This window comes from Ochotona princeps, chromosome 7 (genome assembly GCF_030435755.1).
Source record: "Ochotona princeps isolate mOchPri1 chromosome 7, mOchPri1.hap1, whole genome shotgun sequence".
NCBI classification, from domain to species: Eukaryota; Metazoa; Chordata; class Mammalia; order Lagomorpha; family Ochotonidae; genus Ochotona; species Ochotona princeps.
In genome coordinates this window covers 7,388,514-7,410,136 of record NC_080838.1, presented here as the reverse complement: position 1 = coordinate 7,410,136, position 21,623 = coordinate 7,388,514, and the positions used below count along the sequence as shown (strand labels likewise).

The 21,623-nt window shown below is 40.3% G+C and overlaps 1 protein-coding gene across 1 annotated transcript in view; it reads left to right on the top strand.

The window, feature by feature from the left end:
- Positions 1 to 3,840: 3,840 nt before the first annotated feature.
- Positions 3,841 to 21,623, top strand: part of FHIP1A (FHF complex subunit HOOK interacting protein 1A) — a 99,243-nt gene continuing 81,460 nt past the window's right edge. The window contains exons 1-2 of the mRNA XM_004588121.3: positions 3,841 to 4,064; positions 16,592 to 17,218. Coding sequence (XP_004588178.2) covers positions 3,960 to 4,064; positions 16,592 to 17,218 — 732 coding nt within the window. The 5' untranslated portion in view covers positions 3,841 to 3,959. The remainder of the gene's footprint in view (positions 4,065 to 16,591; positions 17,219 to 21,623) is intronic.

Here is a 21,623-nt window from a genome sequence, read left to right as displayed (position 1 = left end):
GCTTGGCCTCTCTATTAGCTGTTGAACTCTCCTGTCTGAGTTATGACTTTGTTTCACTCCCTCCAGCTCCTTTCTGTTTGATCTTCAGTCAACATACTTACTGCTTCTCATAGGCCTGCAAAGTGATCTCTTTCCTTTAACAAGAAATGCTCCCTTTGCTCTGTCTCCCTTTGGGGTGGCTATGCCAAAGTTTCTCCTTCTTGCAGGTTTTTATTTTTAGATAATTCATTATCAGAGGACATTGTATTTAGATAGATAAAAGAATTGAAGGATGATATGAAATAACATGTCACTGAATGCTACAATGTTTGCAATTTAAGTTCAAATAGTAACAGAGGGATACTTTAAAATATAGTCATTGGTTTTTTGGGAAAAATGTGATTTTGACATAAATAGCATTCTGAAATATTTTAACTTTCCAGTGTCTGAAATTAGATAAAATGTCTGGGAATGAAACTGAAGAAATTTTTATGGTCAGAAGAAGATGTGATTTAGATGACTTAGAATCTAAACTTTTACGAGGATGCGTGGCATGTTTTATAGTCTTGTGATGTGGGAGCATATACTTACAGTTTTTGCTAGTCAAATAAGAGATATATTTGCTCATTTAAATAAGGGATAATAAAAATACATATGATTCTATATCTGACTTCAACAATACCTAAGAAAAAAGTTTTCGTTGCTTGTTGATAGAAGCAAAATATTTTTACATTTTGTATTAATAAAATATAAATATGGCTGGTCAGTAATGTCTTTGGAAATAATGACTTTTCATTAAGGAATTTGTGCTTACATGTTAGGCTGCTACACTTGTATTTTGGTAGATTATCTTTTCATTCCTACTGTCTTCCAATCCCAAAATCCAACAATGTAACAACCTAAAATATTTATTTGCAGCCTCGCTGGTGCAAACATAGTTTTTGGGGTGCTCTTTCTCTCTTTTTAAAGTGGTAGTGTTTTGTTTAAAGAAATAACAACAACAACAAAAATCACTCCATGATGTTTGAATCATTTGGAGCTCTGTCTCAGGGCTGAAATCTGAGTGGTTGTGCACATGGAAGGCAGGAGTGGCACTCCTAAGGCATTGCAGCCTCGCATCCCTGAGAGTACAGAACACTGTACTCTCTAGGTGAGACTGGATGTGGCTGACAAACCCTACTAAGAGTTATGCCTCTTACTCTTGGCTAAGTTTTCTTGTTTAGTCTTCATTTGGGACTTGCAGAAGCTGAGAGTTTAACCAAAAGCTCATGAGATGGCTGCAAAATAGAGCAAAAGAAAAGACCAATCCCAGGTAAATGAAGGCATGTCTTTCGAGGAACCAGGTCCTTACACATCGCTTACATATAGAGCTCTCTCAGTTATTTTTAAAAAAATTATTTGTTGGAGAGATTCATAGACAAAAAAATGCTACCACTTGCTGGTTTGCTGCTCAAGTGTCCAGGTGACTGTGGCTGGGCTGGGAGGAATTCAAGACCAAGGACCTGGTCAGGTGTTCTTTGTGAGAGGCAGGCAGGAACACAGCTGCTCAGGCATCACTTGCTGCCTCCCAGGGTCTGTGTTACATGGAATCCCAAGTCACAGGCTGGAACCAGGAATTAAACTCCAATGTGGGATGGGTCAAATGCCTGCCGCCTCTTTAAGTTTTATGTTGTCAGTGTTGAAATACCTAACACAGGAACAAGAGAAGGCGTAGAAACCAACTGTTTGTTGTTTGAATGTGCTGGGCAGTATTCTTATTTGTAGAATCTTCTGGCATGGTTTTCTGAAACTTGCCTTGCTTGCTCTGCCTCATCTTCCCTTCCTTCTCAGATTTTCTTTGTGTTGCAGTTTCTGCTGTCATGATCCTGTGGGTATCTGCCTCCGATGTATGATTAGAAAATGACAAACCAAGTGGGGTGCATTTTTCTTAGAAGAAACATAGATTTCTAAAGGGAATAGGACCAGGGATTTACTGCCATCAGAAAGGGTACATGACTTCTTAGAGATCTAGGAATTCAGAGACCTCTGTTCATTTCTGTCAAAACTCACTAGTAAATCCCATGACACGGGCTGAGGTATTTATCCTGTCTGCTTGCGTTCTCACATCTCTGAAAAAGATTGCAAAAAGAGTTTGAGAACTAAGGTAAAGGGCCTTAGCATGTGTTTCTATTTTGATTTAGAGGCAATTGACATGTGTGTGCACTTCTTATTCCTTTGAAGAAGATGCTAAGAATGCTAGAGCTAGAAAGAATACCAGAAAGAAAGTCTTGTGGTTTTTCAACCTCTGGGATAAACCAGAACACTTTGATTTTTCTTTTTCTTTTCCACTTGAATGAAGGTTATCCCCTGAATAAAAAGCCTTAGTACCTTCACTGAAACGCAGTGCTTAGGACAATAATTCAGAATCTTGTTTCATCCCCTATGATTTAAAACAGGGATTTAGTCAGGGAAACTAGAGAGCTGGGGTGGAGGGGAATGGCATCAGAATCACAGCAAGTGGTGGCTTTGGGGCTGCTAGAGAATGCATACTCCTGCACGTGTGGCCTGGCCGCTCCTGACAATAATGCTGGACAGTGCCTATCAAAGACGAGAAGTTTGCATTGGGAGTTGTATATTGTGGAACTTGCTAGTCTTAATAATAAAACACAGGACCTGGTGAGCTGTTTCCTCCAAGTCCCTGATCTGCATTGTCATTCAGGCCGTCCTTTCCATAAACCTTAATCACCCTCTGTTCCTACTTAGAGAATACTTGTTTCCTCCAAAGCATTAATTCTTTCAACTTTTCTTACATACTGAAAAACTATTCTCCAGTGTTTAATTCTCCTCACAAAGAAGTTAATCTGTGACGTGTGTTCTCCTTGGGAATACCCTTCACGTTGCTTTATTCAACAGAGATGGCTTCCCTCACTTCATTGAAAAGTACAAGTTTGCAAAGTTGTATCATGGTTTTTGCTTTTCAGTGCTTACTATTGAAATTACTTATTTCAGAACACTCTCCAATCTGGACTCTAAAAAATAATTTTTTTGAAGTGTATCTACTCCTTTCAAGGGCTGATCTAACTAAATGAGATAATACCATGATTGTATTCTTTTTTCATAGAGCTAGCACCACACAAATGGATTATGCACATTGTACAGCCTTCAATTTCAGTACCTCCTCCCCTGCACTGACTTTGTCATAGGCAGCATTTCTTCATATTTTTTTACACATAATTGGTTTTTCATTTGTAGGTGTACTGCCTTCTACTCACTCATACCTGATAAGTACTCTGTTGTTTTTGATGGATCATTCCTATCTCTAACTTGCCAAGGTTACTGGGAACTCTATTATTTTTCAGAAAAGCTAGAAACCTAACCTAGTTTAAAGCTACAGAATGACTAAGAATGCTTTCAGTTCCATCACAACAATCATTGATTAGAAAAAAATATTCAACCGTACTGGGTGCAGGAGTCTAGGTGCTATTTTATAACTCAAGTTAAAGCAAGCCATTTATTTCTGTCACTATGAACTCATGGCTTTTCAGTGTTAGGTGTTTTTAAACTTCACGGATGTTGTGTATCATAGTTTCTTGCTGGATCAGAAAAACCAGACCTGAGTGATTTTGAGTGGTAATTTGGGGAATTGTTGTTGTTTATATTGGAGAGAAGAAACCCTGTAATTGCTTAATTTATGCACGTGGCTTGGGTAGTGTCGTAATTCTACATTTTTATTGACAAGCGGAGAGAAAAGCCTTTAGCTTGACTGTATATATATATATATATATTCTATATTGCATTTTGACAATGTTCTAATTAAATTTATTAGTGTCCTATTTAACATATGGTCATAATGACTTGCACATTTTGTGGTTGTCATTTCAGGTTTCAGAAGGTGAGAAGGAAATGTTGAAGAAGTTACATTTCTAATGATACTTGAAAGATAGTGGCTGCTTACAACATTCTCAAGAAAATTAAATATGACTTAGAAGTGTTGATGGTCTATGATGTCATCGGTTTCGACAGAAAGCAAATTCCAGCAGGCTGTGAGCCTGAAGGGAGTTGACCCAGAAACATGCATGATTGTATTTAAAAACCACTGGGCTCAGGTAATGTATGAGTTCCGCTTTTTCTGCTTGTCTCGTTAGTCCCTGGGGCCTCAATCACACTGAACCCAGGTTTCCTACCTCTGTGACAGGTAACTTCATTTCCAGAAACCTGATGAAGGAAAAATCTTTCAGATAGGGGGAAAAAGCCAACGGTTTCTTATTGCTCTCTTAGAAAATATATCTGGTTTAAAACTATGGTTTTCACAAAAACAATCAGGGAACGTATCTTCTCCTCAGATGTTTTTAGAATAGCAGTTATTCTTTGAAGTGATTTTCACATCACATTGCAAAATACTTGACCTGGATCAAGTTTTTTCACTTTGCTTCTTGCTTTCTGGTTTCCATCTAGTTTTTAAATGATAATAATATGAAAATGCACTATTATTAAACATTACCAAGCACTGTGATGCCTACTTCAAATTCGTCATGTCATTGGATCTTCTCCACATACCTATAAGGTGGTTAGTATTAGCTTCCTCATTTTATAGCTGATGGGATAGAGTGAGTTGCTTGAGGTTATCCAGCAGCGAGTTACAAAGCCAGTACTTAGCCACTGCCCTCATGAGTCTTTGACACCCACGCAGTTGACCTTGGTGCTCTACCATATTTGGGCTGGTGATGCCTGGGTAATTAAATGAGAGCAAATGCCTGACTTTACCTGAATATATGTCTTTTCTATTAGAAAACTGATTATGAAAGGGTTTTTTTTTATGATTTATTTTGACTTCCCTGTGGATCTTTTCTGATCGGCTTGCATGGATAATTAAGGATTGAATGTTCAGAAAATTTACCAGCCCGCCTGTTTCTTCCGGAGTTTATAAGCAGTAAAATGAGCAGAATTGGCATTCTTTACTACTGGTCCAACATTGCACTCCCTAGGTGAGCTGGTAAATGGCTATTTATGTGACAGTTTTTTAATGACTACCCAGTTCTTCCTATGGCCAGAAACAGCACATGGGTTAAAGCACAAAGCCTGCATATCACAGCAATTATAGGGGACAGAGTTTAGATCAAGAAGGGAGGAAATCAGTTTAGCTTCTCGGGTGTTTGCACTTTGGAGCTCTCTGTTGCTATTTGGTATAAAGCTGTTAAGATTGTGTGTGTGTGTGTGTTTGTGTTTCTCTAACTTTTTCAGGTTAGAATGTTAACGGATTTTCTATGAAAATTTAGGGCCCATCTGCATTAGAGAGGGGGAAGAAAGTAATCAGGAGTTTTCTAGTTAAGTAGAATAATTACCTTTGACTTGGTACTTTAAGGAGTATTTTAAATCAGTGCCTCCAAACTAGGAGTGGTGGACCCTTAGGAATTTGTCCACTGGGGTGTGGGATGAATATCTTAGAAGACCTATTTCTTTGCTTTAAACCTTTGCTATTTTGTGTTTATAATGTGCATAATTTATTTATATATTAGTAGACATATGGTTACTAATTTGATAATTTGTACTCTTTGTTAACTGTTAAGATTGTATAATCGGATGACCTTAAAAAATGTATTATGTTTTTTGAAAATTAGAGTTATCGAGAGCTCAAGATCCTCAGTTCACTGCTGCTTATTTGGCTGCCATAATACCAACCTTGAGGTTTTCTTTTAAGATCTGTTTGTCTATTTTGGAATCTGGAGTTAGATGTCTTCCATCCTCTGGTCACTCCCTGGATGGCTGCAACTACCACTGCTGGTTCCATCCAAAACCAGGAACTGGAAGCTTCTACCAGGCCTTCCAGATGGGTGGCACTTCCGCCATCATCTGCTGCTTTCCCAGGCCATTAGTTGGGAGCTGGTTTTAAAGTGCAACAAAGGTGATGTGCACCAATGTCCCTATGGGATTTCTGTGTTGCAAGTATTGGTTTTACCTGCTATGCCACATTGCTAGCTCCCATGAGTATTTATCTATTTATTTATTTAATGATTGATTGATTGATTTGAAAGAGTTGCCTAGAGAAAAGTAGAGACAGAGATCTTCTGTCCACTGGCTTAACTCCCCAGATTGCCACAATGGAGCCAGGGACTTTTCTATGGATCTCCAACATTGGTGCAGGAGTCCATACAGCTTGGGCCACCTGCCATGAACAGGGAGCTGAATCCGACATGAGGCAGCAATGACTCAAACTGGTGTCCGTAAGGGACCCTGGTGTCATAGGCAGTAGATTCACCACTATGCTAGAACACAGCCATCGCCTCTCGCTCACTGAGAGATTTTAACTGAAAATGGTTTCATTTCCAGTGATTTGATTTGATGAAATTTGTTATTGTAATATTTAATGTTTACTCTAGACTACATTTTGTTTACCTGTGTAATGTCTTTGATTATCATCATTCCTGTTGGCGTATCGTGATGTAATCTATGTTGTATTCTGTCCCACATCTCAAGACTTGGTACAGCAAAAGCATCTTGATTATTTGTAGGTGGATCATCTACCCTGATCAGTTCTGTCCCCGGCAAGCTTTCTTGAAAGCTCTGAGAGTCCTGTTGGCAGCAGCCTAACTCAGAAATGTATCATTATTGAAAGAGTATTAATCTTCAAATCATATCACTTATTTCCAAATGTCAGAGGAATGACAGGCATTATCAGAGATTTTGGATTATCTCAAACAGTGCAGGTATAATAGCACTTCCTTTTTAGTGCAGAACAATATTGAGTTGAGGCTGGGAATATCTTTGACAGGACGAATGGGATTTAGTCATTACACATTTCCTGTTGTAAAGCAGAGATACTTTGATCTTTCTGTTGGCTCAGCCACTTCTTTACCCTCAGCAGTCCCCCCCCCCTGCCGACACACACACCTTTAGACTTGAATTATTTTGAAATGAATCTGGAAAGTACCCACAGGTTCTGTCCACAGAGGCTTTGGGGGGGCTTTTCTGTGGCATGCATCCAAGAATGAAAATACTGGTTGAGAAACCCCTGTGGGTGTCGCTTTCTGAACCCACATTCAAAGTATGTTACCGTAGGTGTCACAGGTAGGACTGTATGTGTATAAGATTTGGTCTGGGCTTTTCAAGGACATACAGGCTAATTCAGATAATGTAAGAATGTTATTACAAAAGATGAGAAAATGATTACAGAAATTAAGAAAAGAGACTGTTGTGGAAAAATGGTTTGGGAAACAAAGAAAACAAAAATTTATCTCACTTGGCTATAGAAAAAGTTTTGATGACAGAGAGGAGAGCATTTTAGGACCAGGATGTTGGGGACAAATGCAGTGGGGTTTTTTTTGGTGAAAAATATGAGTAAGGCAAAAAAAAGAAGAAGAAGAAGAATAAAAAAGCAGTCAGGGGAAGGCAGAGGTGAGGGGCCAAGTGTGTGGTAAGAAAGGAGAGCTTTAGAACAGAAAGAATGCCGTTTGTTTATTGTTTTGGAGTTTGATGTATTAGTTCTTTTCTGTGACTTGTTCAAGCTGAGAGTGGATGATGAGCAGTTGCGGAGGGCAGGGAAAATGAGCTAAGACTTGATATCAATTCCTGGGACTCCTGTGCCTGTGGCCTGTGGGTTCCCCTCAGGCAATCCAAGAAAATCTGTAAGGCTGGTAAGGAAGTGGCATTGACACAACTGGGTGACAAAATTTTATTTACTGAAATGTCTCATTAGGCGGTGGCTGGTACAGTGTGTGTGTGTGTGTGTGTGTGTGTGTGTGTGTGTGTGTGTGTGTGTGTGTGTATTCACTTAGGAAACATGAAGGTTGTGGAAGTCTGTGGTATCCAGAATTCTTTGTTAGACTCCTGAAGCCAGGGTTCAACATAATTAACCTGGTTTGGATAAGTTCTGTTTTATTGCTTATTAGCAGGTCTGTTCCAGAGCTTGTGTTTCAAACACTGCCTGGGGAGCATATCCATCTGCTTTCTTACACCGGTCTGTCAGGTGCAACTAGTCATGCCAACTGTTGTGCAAGGCAGGCAGTGATTGAAAGAACCAGTCAGAGAGAGACCTTTGTGTCCCAGTGGTGCCCTCGAGTTCTCAGACTGTTCCCTGGGTCCATTGCTCCAATAGCATCTTCACATTACACACAGTACAGATAGATATTCAGAAATAGTGCAGTTGCTATGGCAGTAGACCCTGACCTGAACTCCTCTCACCTTCCAAAATCTCATTTTGTGCCTTCAGTTGCCAAATCAATGCATCTAAACCCCTGATCTATCTGTGTCAATCCCATAAGTCAGACTTTGATGGCATCTGGCCACCTGCAGGCTAGAATGGCACATAAAATGCTGTATGTCTTGGTTTCTGTTATCCCCACCTCTCAGTCAGTCTCCAGAAATGCAATGTTTTGTACTTCTTAGCCATCCTACCCCTGGGCAAGCATCGATTGTGCTGCTTTATGCCTCTGTGCCTTAGGGAGCTGTGCTGGTGGCATGGAATATCCCTCATCCTAGTTCCTTGTTTCTGCTGCAAGACTGATTTGGAACATTGTCTCCTCTAAGAACCTTCCCTTCCCTCCTGCTTGCCCTGGCTCAGTGCGCCAGCTCAGAGTGCATGGTTAGATCAGCCTCCTAGTGGAAAAATCGTATACAGCTGTGCAGGGTATTCGTCCCAGCCTCATTGCAAGCTCTCCATGGTCAAGCTGTTTGTCATTTGTCTGTATTCCTGCTGTCCAGAACTGAATGTGGCATATTATTAGATGTGCAATAAATTGCTGAGCTGAAAAGCAAGGTTTGAGAAATATTTGGAAAAAAAAGTATGGCAGCTCAGGAAACAGCTTTGAGCATATATGACATTTAAAATATATAATTTGCTACTAATAAGTTCTTTGTGGACTTGCATTCTGTGGTTGGAAAGAATTGTGTGTTTAATTTTATAGTCTATAAGAATAACCTATAATCTTATGCATTATTGCTTTTATTTTTCTACGTTGTTTCTTTTTCTCAGTGGAATAGAGGACAAAATGGTAACAAGGTGGCCCCCAAGGTAATCATTTCTTCAAATAGACTGCTCCTTTGTGACGCTTCATGGACCTTACTCTTTATTCTTCACCTGCTCCTTTCAAGATCTGAACATGAAATGGTGTCCGCTTTTAGAGCCAGAACAGAGGAAGTGGACTTCAGCAGAACCAGTTGGAAATGACACATTTCCATCTCTGCTTCCCATTAGTTAACAGTTCAGAGCTTGTTACTACCCTCACCCTCCACAAATAAGTTATTTCACATTTTTTTAAGGCTAAGAAAATGTCAGCTCTGAAATAGAGTAATGGTGATAGATGAGGAAAAGCCAGTGAGTTTAGTAATCTTTTTCATCTTGGAGGGGATGTGGAAAAATGGAGCCATTTAGACTGATTAATCAAGTAAAATATCTTCCCACACTAATGAAAAGATAGATAATATTGTGTAGCTCTTACGAGTTCCAAATGGCCTGAGCCTTTTAAAGTAGAGAGGATCTTTACTTTTGATATGTGTAGTTAAATCTCATTCCTTTGTTCTGTTCATCTTCACTCTTGTGATCTGTGTCTTGTCGCAGACTAAGCAATGGAGAAAAATAAAGCCTTTGAGAGACAAAAGGTTGTAAAGTATTAGCTCTGATTAGTCTTATAAATACCTTGCTAAATTGATGTTTGTTAGCAGTTAAAATTATGTCTCTCTTCTCAGCTTTAAAATAGCCCTAAACTTGACAGAAAATAAGTGAACAAAAGTTGTGCTTCTTAAAACAAAGGGTATTAACTTGGGTTTCTGTCACATTCTAAAAGTGGTTGAACTTGTGGAAAGGTTAACAGCTCTCTAATTGCATACATGCTCATTGATAAGTCTGATTTTTACTGTGGTTGAACCCAATATGCCTAGAAACATTATTGCATATCATATTCATTACTCTGAAGTCATTTTTTGGTAGCTCCTGCTTTATAATGTTTAATGCAAGTGTTAGAGAATCCCTGGAACTCAGGAGTAGAGCTGGCATAGAACAACTGATGCAGGTGCATACTACATGATGTAAGGCTGTTATTTTCACATAAAAAGAAATGACTTGGTAAAGACCTGTAGTCCCGTGGAGGTTGATATGCAAGGACTGGCTCAAATGGAAAGACAGAGTTATTAAGTAGTAAACAAAGACTAGATTAAAAAAAATGTAATTTTGTTGTGGTTATTTGGTACATTAAGTGGGATTTGGGTTAAGGCATGTAAATCCTATCCTGTGTGATGAAAAATGTTGTTTAGTAACTTGGTTTTTTGCACAGTGCCACTTTAAATCAGCATTCCAAAGGATTTGAAACTATGGGGTTTCCTTATGTGAAGTTATTGAAATAACTAGGTCCTAACCAAGTAGCATAATCAAGCACCTATTAATAATACATGAGTGTATATAAAACCTAGAACTCCATAGGAAGATGGAATTGAAGTTGATCAGACAGAAATGCTTGTGAGTATCATGAGAGATTATCACTGTTTAACTTAAAATTACAGTGTATGGTTCATATAGATCTTTCATTATGAAAGGGTTTGAATGTGACTACTTGATATTCAGATTGATTGTCAGAGAGGTGCCATCATTGGGGACAGGGAGTAGGGAGGGGTGAGTTTCTAATACTTCTTGATGAAAAAAGGTGCTATATATTAATCTTGGTTATTCCTAACACTCATATTTGTAGGTCATATGGCTTTCAAGTTGTGTTAAATTTAGCCACACTGATTAGATGATAATTTGAACACCATTATTCACACTGTGTATTTTTAAATCTTTTTAGAATTGTGGCAATTTACATGTGGATCTATGTTATTCAAGCTCATGATTTGTGTATACCTCATTTATACTAGCCTGCATTTTGAAAGTTTGTAGGTCAGCAAATGCCTAGCTACAATCATCAAGTCTTTTTAAATTGCTGCTTCTGATCTCCAGTAGTTTTCTTAACTAACAAGTATAAGCTTTATTGCATGTTAAACTTTCTTAAATGATCTTTTCAGCCTGACAAAGAGACCTTATTTTCTAAAGGAAGTATTTACAAATTGTATTTGCTTGCTTTTACTATCTTTTCTACTGGGATCCCTTTAGCCCTAAGAATTGAATGTTCCCTTCCTAACTGAGTCTCAGACTGAGAGGATGGGGGTGAAAACCTGGCGAAGGGAAGTCTGGGGCAGGGTTGAGCGTGTAAGACAATGCGCCATCACAGGCCTGAGCAGGCTGGGGGCGTCACAGGAAGGAGCAGTCTGGAATCAGGACCTCCACAGGGCTGGAAGGCAGGATTGGGTGAGCAGGTGAAACTAGGCAACAGACAGGAACCCAGGGAACAGAAATAGTGGAGTTTGAAGGGAGTGGTGGGAGAAGACGATGTTAAACGCAAAACTAAAAAAGAGAGTTGATCCTAACAGAATCAGTCTGTGGAATTGGAAAGAATGATGATACTGCCTGGGCAGCAAACTGGGCTCATCAGGATAGAAGTTCTTTGACATTTCAGTGCAAACTGTGCAGTAGTCAAGAAGCTTCTTAAAACATTGCTTGCCAAAGTGGGAACCAGTCCTGGGGTGTGGAGCCTACAGCTAACTTGTAAAAACCACACCCTGGGTTTATCTGCCTGCAAGGGAAAAGGAGGTCTCCTGGGAGGGGCCTGACAGCTGAGTGGAGAGGTTAGGGATATGCGACCACAGGCAGAGTCAGCATTTTGCAGGGCGTTGTTTGTTCTGTGACTCAGAAGCCTTCTTCCAGGCAGTAAAACCACTGGGCCAAGGCTGGATGTGTGTGAAGGGGTCCTTCTAGGTCTGCTCTATTGCAGAAAATCAACAGACCTTTTACAGGTGTGGGTTATTATGACTGTCTACTGTGTTTCTCTGTCCACTGATCCAGACGGCAGTGTTAAGGAGCTTTAAGGAGAGTAAGTTGCTTCACTTTAAAAGCTGTTTCAGTAGTTTGCATTCTGCAGGAAAATATCAATTCTCTTTAAGTGTTTTTTTTTTTCTTTCTTTCCTCTTTACAGCACAAAAGTAGGCCACAGCCAAAGAAATGTACTGGAGTAAGTCAGATGAATTAAGATTTATTCTTGAGAAAAATATAAGTTGTGATGGTGTAAAGATTTTTGCTGTGTATTACATATCCATTTAGACATGTTATATTTGCATGCATGTACAATGTAAATATATATGCCTGCTTATATATGTATGTTTTTAGGAATTTCTAAAAATCAAGAGCTTTTTAATTGTTTTTAACTGAGTAGATCATTTTTAATGTATTAGTGCAAAATTATTCTTTCTACTCTATTTTTGATCGGTTTATAGGAAATGGTGAATTAACTTCAAAATATAAACTGGATCTCTTGACTCCTAATCTTACATCCATTTATGAATATATTTACTTTTTTAAGATTTGTTTTTATTGGAAAGTAAGATATACAGAGAGGAGGAGAGACAGAGGAGGATCTTCCGTCCGATGATTCACTCCCCAAGCAGCCACAATGCCTGGAGCTGAGCCAATTCAAAGCAGGGGCCAGGAGCTTCCTCCAGGTCTCCCACGCAGGTGCTGAGTCCCAAGGTTTTGGGCCGTCTTCGACTGCTTTCCTAGGCCACAAGCAGGGAGCTGGATGGGAAGCAGGGCTTCTGAGATTAGAACCAGTGCCCTTGTGGGATCCTGGTGCATGCAAGGCAAGGACTTTAGTTGCTAGCCTACCGCGCTGGACCCAAAGTCTTTACTTTTTTTTTTTTTACTTCTTTTTATTATTATCATTTTATGATACAGTTCCATAGGTCCTAGGATTTCCCTTATCCCCTCCCCAATTCCCTTCCCTCTCCCCGAGATCCCCTATATCATTACTAAATTATAGTTCTTCATACAGTCACATGTCCGTCATTGCGGGTATGGACAATGGCAGAGTCCAGCATCCTATTGTGAAGATATAGTGAACAGTTTGATTGGGAGTCCGTCTTTGTCTGGAAATAGAAATGCATACTACATTGTATCCTCACATCTGGATATGATAGCCTCCATTACACAGTTACTGTAGAAAGTTGTTTTTATTAGGGGGTCAGAAAGAGATAGCAAGAGAGCATGAATGCCAGTACCATGCCCGGGTTCATTCTGCAAGTGCCTGAGATGGCAGTGACAGGGCTGGAGCCCAAGCCAGGAGTTAGGAAAACAGTCTAGGCCTCCCATGTGAATGGCACACCTGAGCCATCAGTGCCACCTGCCAGGATCAGTGCTGGTAGGAAGCTCGAGTCAAGAGTAGAAATCAAACCTAGACGTTCCATTGTGGATGTGAATATCTCAGCTTTTAGACTACATACTTGCTTCATTATATTTTCTTTTTAACTTATAAAATATATACACTTGGAGCCCAGCACGGTAGCCTAGTGGCCAAGATCTTCACCTTACACGTGCCGGGATCCAATATGGGTGCCAGTTCATATCCCAGTTGTTCCACTTCCCATCCAGCTCCCTGCTTGTGGCCTGGGCATGCAGTAGAGGACGGCCCAAAGCCTTGAGTCCCTGAACCCGCATGGGAGACCCAGAAGAAGCTCCTGACTCCTAGCTCCTGGCTTTGAATCAGCTCAGCTCTGGTTGTTGTGGCTACTTCGGGAGTGAACTGGTGGATGGGAGATCTTTCTGTCTTTATCTCCTCTCTATAAATGTGCCTTTCTAATTGAAAAGAAAAAGTATACATTCGTATGCAATGCTATTCATTTAGTATTTGTTTTTCATGGTTGTAGTATAAAACATTTTTATTATAGCTCTTTTACTCATTACTATTTTTGGCACTGTTTATTTTTCAGTACTAGAAAATAATATTGAAGTGAACATTTTTAAAAACAAGTTTTTGAATTGTTTCCTTGGGGGCATTTTCTGTAAAGTCAGATTAAGGAATTCAAAGGGTAGGGACAGTTTTGTAATTTCTGTTATATGTTGCGAGATTGTCTTACAGACAGATTGAGCTAATTTGCCCTACTGTTATCAATGTGTAAGGCACAGTCCTGGTTTTCAATAGTTTAAACAGTCTGAGCACACATGAGAAGTGTAATTACATTTTTACCCGGAGGCTTAGCTGTAGAGATAGCTGTCATAAGTAAACTCAGTATGTGGACTTTGAAATTACAGAAGTGATAAAGTGGGTAGTAGGTCTGTTCTTCAAAATGTGAAGCCTCCAAGTTGAGGGATTTTAGAGGCTGGAGACTGTGCGGTGTTGAGGTGGTAGCTCCTCTAGGACCAGCACGATTGCACCCTGTGGGATGTTGTCCAGGCTGAGAGCAGAGGGAAGTGGGACAGGTCGTCCGGGTTTCTATCACTGATGAGGTCTTCTGCCTGTGAGGAATGCCGAAGGGCTCCGTGGAGCTGTGGGGTGGGCTGCACATCCTGGAGGCAGGCATGCAGTGAAAGACACATCCAGAGAGCCACACCATGGTCAGCCAGGGGGCCCTGTGTGTCTTGGTCGCTGGTAACGGAAGGCTTTCTTCATTGAAAGTGTCAGCACAGAGGTGTAGAGGTGGCACAACATCATCGACTTTATAATGGAAGTTGATGGAGATTATAGATTTTATAGAAATGCATTCATTCTGTCAAGATGTAGTTGCACAATCTATAAAGATTCCTTTCCCATGCTTCTGACAAGAGAAACTTAGACCTCTCCCTGAGAAGTAAATTTTCCTCATTGTTCATGTAGTATGCTGACATAGCATTGAATGTTTGCCAGCTTCCCCACTGACTTTGCAGAAATTCTGTGACCTAAATACAGAGCATGCATCATAGAACTGGGCGAGAACTGGTAGTGCAAAACACCCACCTTCTGTGCTGTTCAGAAAGACAAAAAGAAACAAAGTGAAGCCATTAGTGGGATGTTTAAAAACTATCATATGTGTACAATTGAAAGGGAGTGAAAAAATATGGGCATTCACTGTGTAAATTCCAAGTCATACAGTTAAATGAAATTTAGTTGAGATACAATATTGTTTTAATGTCCAAGTTCCAATATAGAAATAACTATTCATGGTTACAAGGCAGGGAGCATTCAGATTCTGGCTGTGGTAAGGGATGGACACAACAGATCAGGGCTATGACATGACTTATTTCGATATTTACTTATGATTAATTGATTATACGTGGTTCACAGTGCCATCTATCTTTCTTTTCTTTTCTTTTCTTTCTTTCTTTCTTTCTTTTTCCTTCCTTCCTTCCTTCCTTCCTTCCTTCCTTCCTTCCTTCCTTCCTTCCTTCCTTCCTTCCTTCCTTCCTTCCTTCCATTCTTATTTAGAATGGGATAATACATAGTCATCATCACTATTCCCAAAATCTAAACTTTGAGGATTTATTTTATAATAAATTAGCAATTTATAATAATTATTTTAGAATTTCTTCAGCTGAAAGAAACATAGCATTCAAATCCTTAACTTTGGGAGAGCATGGAAGGATATCAGTTGGTCAGAGGTCTATGAGTAGCAGCGGATATTGTGGCTTGGTGGATTATTCCATATCAGTGTGACTGTGGGAGTCCCAAATCCTCTGCATCTGATCCAGTTTCCTGCTTACGTGCCTGGGAAGGCAGCGGATAGATGATGACCTATGTGCTTGGGTTCCTTCCGCTCAGCTGGGAAACCTAGAAGGAGGCATGCGCTCTCACTCCTAGATGTGGTCTTGCTGAGCCCTGGCTGTTGTGGGCATTCGGAGTATGAACCTGATGGGAGATCCCTTTTCTCTCTGCTTTTTCTTCAAATAAATGTATTTTTTTTCTTTTGAAGAAATGCATGTGAGTCATTGTGTTACTCTGCTGAAATCTCCAGAATAACTCTGTAGTAGAATATGAAAAGTCATGTTTTCCTTTCATTTTTTAATGCACTTTAACATTTTAGGAGCATGTTGACAGTGGAAAAAAGATGTAAGGACTTGTCATCACTTTAATACGGAAACGATTGCTTTTTTTCAGTTTCTTTTCACTGTTTTCATGTTTATTTTTTGACATAGGTGATAATTATAGATCCAACAAATAATTTGCTTTACTTTTCTCATCTATCATACCATGTATAATTTGTCATGTTGCTCAGTCTTTGTAATGCTAGTCCAAGGAATGTATGTGACAATTCACATAATCATACCATTTTGTTTGATATTTAGGCTGGCATATTTTGTAGTTGTTTTAAATTACTTATTTATTTGAGGGAAGTAGGGAAGGAGAGAGAGAGAAGGAAATCTCTTATCCACTGGTTCACGTCATAAATACCCACAATAGTTAGTGTTAGGCCAGGCCAGAACCAGGAATCTGGAACTCAGTCTGAGTCTCTGGTGTGGGCCACTTGAGCCACCATTGCTGCTGTGCGCAGTATGCATTAACAGGACGCTGGAGTTGAGTTTGAAGCTGGGGATTGATTCTAGGGTTTCTGATAGAGCATGTCCGCATCCCAAGTGACATCTTAAATGCTGTACCGAACAGCCTGATTTCTGTAACAAGTTTACGTCTTGTAGTATCTTCTTTCTGTAGTTTAGCCCTTTCATCTTTTATGAGAGAAACAGACAGTGCTCACATATATCTTGTGGGCAGTGGTTCTTGCATTTCTAGAGGTTTGGTAAAAGTCTGGGATGTGCTTCTGTAAGTATGATAAACATCAGAGAGATGACCAATGTTTTGTGTGGTTTCAGGTTCTAAAAATCTTAGAGAAGCATGACCCCTTGAAGAACACCCAGGCAAAATACGGGTCCATCCCTTCTGACGAGACCAGTGCGGTGCAGAACTATGTAGAGCACATGCTGTTGCTGCTCATTGAAGAGCAAGCCAGGGATGCTGCCATGGGGCCAATTCTAGAATTTGTGGTGTCCGAGAACATCATGGAGAAACTCTTTCTTTGGAGCTTGAGACGGGAGTTCACTGACGAGACTAAGATTGAGCAGCTGAAGATGTACGAGATGTTGGTGACGCAGTCCCGCCAGCCCCTGCTGCACCACAAGCCCGTTCTGAAGCCCCTGATGATGCTTCTGAGCTCTTGCTCGGGAACGACCACCCCAGCTGTGGAGGGAAAGCTGGTGGTCCTGCTCAATCAGCTGTGTTCCATCCTTGCCAAAGATCCTTCCATCCTGGAGCTATTCTTCCACACCAGTGAGGACCAGGGAGCTGCCAACTTCCTCATCTTTTCCCTTCTGATCCCCTTCATTCATCGAGAAGGGACAGTGGGCCAGCAGGCTCGGGATGCCTTGCTATTCATCATGTCTCTGTCTGCTGAAAACACCATGGTGGCCCATCACATCGTGGAGAATACCTACTTTTGTCCAGTAAGTCCTCTCCTTGAGGTGCTCCCCATCCTCTTGTGCCTATTTCCTTTTTTGTTAACAGGTTGTACTTGGTGTTTCGTACAGAGAGTTTACAGGAGATCTTTTGAAGAGAACAAAGGAGTAGAAAATTGAGATGCTATTTGAGCAAAGGTGGTCATTCAAATTAAGCCAACAGAGAAGACCAGATGTGTTAATCATTTCTTGACCCATTTTATTTACTTAATTACTTATGCTTTAAGTCTGGAGAGACAAAAAGAGGTAATACAAATGTTGCATTTCCTGGTTGACCTCCCTTACGGCTGGGGAATCAGGAATTCAATCCAGATCTTCCTCATGTGTTGCAGGGACTCAACTGCCTGAGACGTCATCTGTTGTCTCTCCCAGGCTGCAGGTTAGCAGGAAGCTGGAATTGGGAGTGGAGCTGAGACTCAAACCCAGGCATTCTCATACAGGATGCCAGTGCCCCAAGTGTCACCTTCACTCCTAGATCAGCACCCCTCTCTTTTCAAGTTTCATTGGGTTAGAAAGGATTTCAGGATTTTTTCCTACGCACACTTCCTGAGTGGTAAAATCTGTAGTATCTAAATTCCTAGCTTCTCAGATTGATTTTACTGCAACAAATCAAAACATGTTAAGACCTCTAACAGGTGGTTGCACAAATTAATTAGTTGTTCAGCAAGGTAATGCCAATTAGTTGTAAATCCAAAGCATTGATTTAATTTTAAATAAGAAAAACTAAAGGTCAGTGTGGCTTAGTGGGTTAAGCTGCTGAATGCATTGCTGGCTTCCCACCTGGATGCCAGTTTCAGATTTGGCTGCTCTACCTCTGATCCAACTCTTTGCTCATACACCTGGGAAAGCAGTGGAAGATGGCGCAAGTGTTCTGGCCTCTGCACTCATGGAAGACCCAGAGACGTTCCTGGCTCCTGACTTCAATGTGGCACAGCCTTGGTCATTGTGACTGTTTGTGGGGGGAAATGAGCCAGTGGACAGGGAAGATCTCTGTCCCTGCTTCCTCTATATGTTCAGTTTTTCAAATAAAAGAATAATTACATAAACATTTAAAACAAAATTTTCTTTTTCAGTTTCAGAGCAAGGAATACTTTGCTCTTAAAGTTTCTTACTGTTGATTTGACGAGAAGTAAAGTGCAAGAGTCTCAAAGTTCCAGAAAGTAATAGGAGCCATCTGGTACCTTTAAAATGTCTTGCTTGGGATTTTATGACTTGGTGTTTGTATCATTATTGGAAGAGTGTTTTAAATGACTTAAAGAAATAAATGTTCTCTTGGTTTGTCAGTTACATTGGACAGTAGCTATTTACACATCTCCGTTTCTAGTGTGTGTTCTTTTAACCACTCTTCATAAACAGTAATGCCTTGAATGTGCCTGGTTCTGTTGGAATAGTATGTGAGACCCTTAATGACCAGGCAAGTTGCCATAGATTAGATTCATTGTTAAGTAGCACTATTTGAAGCAGTTTTAAAAGTTGTTTGTTTCAAAATTTATGTATTCTTTTTTTTTAAAAGGTTTATTGATTTTTATTGGAAAGTCAGATATACAGAGAAGAGGAGAGACAGAGAGGAAGATCTTCTGTCCGATGATTCACTCCCCAAGTGAGCCGCAATGGGCCAGTATGCGCCAATCCGATGCCAGGAGCCAGGAACCTCTTCCGGGTCTCCCACGCGGGTGCAGGGTCCCAATGTATTGGGCCGTCCTTGACTGCTTTCCCAGGCCACAAGCAGGTAGCTGGATGGGAAGTGGAGCTGTCGGGATTAGAACTGGCGCCCATATGGGATCCCGGTGCGTTCAAGGCGAGGACTTTAGCCGCTAGGCCACGCTGCCGGGCCCCAAGTTGTATTCTTTTTGGAAAATCAGATAGAGAGAGAGACAACAGAAGTCTTCCAGCCTCTGATTCATTCTCCAAATGGTTGACCAACACTGAACCAGCGGCCAGGAGCCAGGAGCTTCATGTACGTTCTCAAGCCCTCTTTTTCCTTCCCCCTGCACAATGCAGTTAGCAGGGACCCAAGCAGCTGGGCCATTTCCCACTGCTTTACACAGGCTTTCAGCAAGGTACTGGATTGAAGGTGGAGCAGCAGGATATGAGCTGACACTCAGATGAGGAGTCAGTGTCCCAGGCAGTGGCTTTCCTTACTGTGTCACAGTCCTGGCCATTTAGTGTTTTATGACCAGAGGAAGTGTACTCTCGGGAGAGAACTTAGAAATCTAAGGGCCAGACAGTAGAGGAGGGGCTTCAGCTGGCCTTATGTGTGCAGGGTTCAGGCTGACAACCCCAAACTGTAGGGATGGGGAGCAAAATATACTCTGATCCATTGCTGCTGGCAATGCAAAGTGATACAGCCACTTGGACAAGTTTGGCAGTTTTCTACAAGCTAAACACAGCTTCACTGTATAAGCCAGCGTTTGTACTTCTTGATATTTACTCCGAGGACTTGAAAACTTAAAGCCCACACAAAAATCTGCCCACAGATGTTTATAGTAGATTTGTTCATAATTGGCAAAACTTGAAAGCAACCAAGCTGGCCCTCAGTAGGTGAATAAATAAATCATAGTACAACAGGACAGTGTTATTCAGTTAAAATAAAATGGGCTGCCCAGCCATGAAGAGATGGTGCTGTCTGAAATTCATATTACCAAATGAAACCAATCAATATGAAAAGACTACAGACTATGTAATTCCGACTGTATGATATTCTGGAAAAGAAGTTTCTATAGACGCAATAATGAGTTTTTCCTAGTGATTAGATTGAGGGAGAAGAATTAGAAGCTGAAGCACAGAGGAACTTTAGGGAAGTGACGATACTCTGTGTGATGCTCTAATGGTGGATGCATATCACTAACTTTGTCCAGACCCATAGGATGTACAATGCCAGGAGTGAACCCCAGTGTGAGCTGTGGACCCGGGCTGACTGATGTGTCACTCTAAGTTTAAAAGTTGTTACAAGTGTACCACTCTGGGAAGGACATTTTGGTAAGGGAGGAATCTCAGCTTGAGCAGGGGTAAGGAAATTAAGGGCCATCTGTGTACTTGCCTCTTAACTTTGTTGTGAAACCTCAGGTGCTCTAAGAAATAAGTCTTTTATTTCATAAAGCATCTTTTTGAGTGTGCAATACGATGTTTGGTTCTTGGCTTATTTGAATTGATTTGGATACTTCTGCCTTTTAAAGGAGAGCAGGTGTTCGGAAAAAATCATCAAAATGTTTAGGTAGTTTACTTGATAGGTATGAAAAAAGGTGATTTGAAAAGGCAGCTTATAAAGATACCATTTCTAAAAGCAACACATCACAAAGTTTCTTGAAATAAATCTTAAGGGATACATGAAAAGTTTTTATGGAGAAAGTTGTAAAATCTTACTGAGGGTCATAAAAGAAGATATAAATAAATGGAAAACTCTAGATGGGACACTCTTGCAAATTATTTCATAAAGTTAATTCAATTTATGTTGTAAGATTTTTTACTAGGAAAAGAGCAAAATACATAAACTTTACAAGAACTCTAAAAATGTACTATATATTTATATTCTGGCTGAATTCAAAATTAATATTTTGCCATTCTTTTTTTATCTGTGCTTTTTGTTTTTGTTCTCCTTTGCATTTAAGTTATAGAATTGAATACTTTAATATGTAATTCCTGCAAATGAGGACATGCTCCTACTTCTGCGGTATTATATCTAAGAAAAATGTACCGTAATTCCTCAACGTGATTTAATATCCAGTTTCCCCATTATGCCCACGAACGCTTTTGTAATTGTCTCTCAACTGTCAAATTAGGGTCCAGTACCAGGTATGATTCATCTGTCATCTGTTTGATTTCTCCTAGTTTATGACAGCTGGTCACTTTTCTATCTAATAACATTGTCTTTAAGCACTTATCATTTAACATTTTTTTCTGTATCAATTTCCCTTTTATTTGAAAGAGAGAGCTGTTATTTACTAGTTTGCTTTCCAAATGCCCATAACACCTGGGTTGGGCCAGGCTGAAGTTCGAACTCCATCCTGGTGTCATAAACTCGTGGTAGGGACCCAAGTAAGCAATCACCTGTTGTCTCCCAGGGTGTACTTTGGCAGGAAGGTAGATCCTAAGCAGGGGAGTCAAAATCTGAACCACAAAATTTAATATTGGACTTAAACCCCTGGGCCAAATGCCCACCCCACATTGACTTTTTAAGAGACAGTCCATTGTCTTACAGAACATCCTACATTCTGAGTTTGGTTGTTTCTTTTATGATTTGATTTGTATATTTCCCCTGCATTTCCTGCATGTTGGAGTTAGGTCTACATGTTCAGTTTAAGTTTGAGTTAGCTATTTATTTCAGAATGACTTCACAGGGGATGCCGCACGCTTCCTCCTGCACCATATCAGGCCTGTGTTAGGTGGTTCTGTG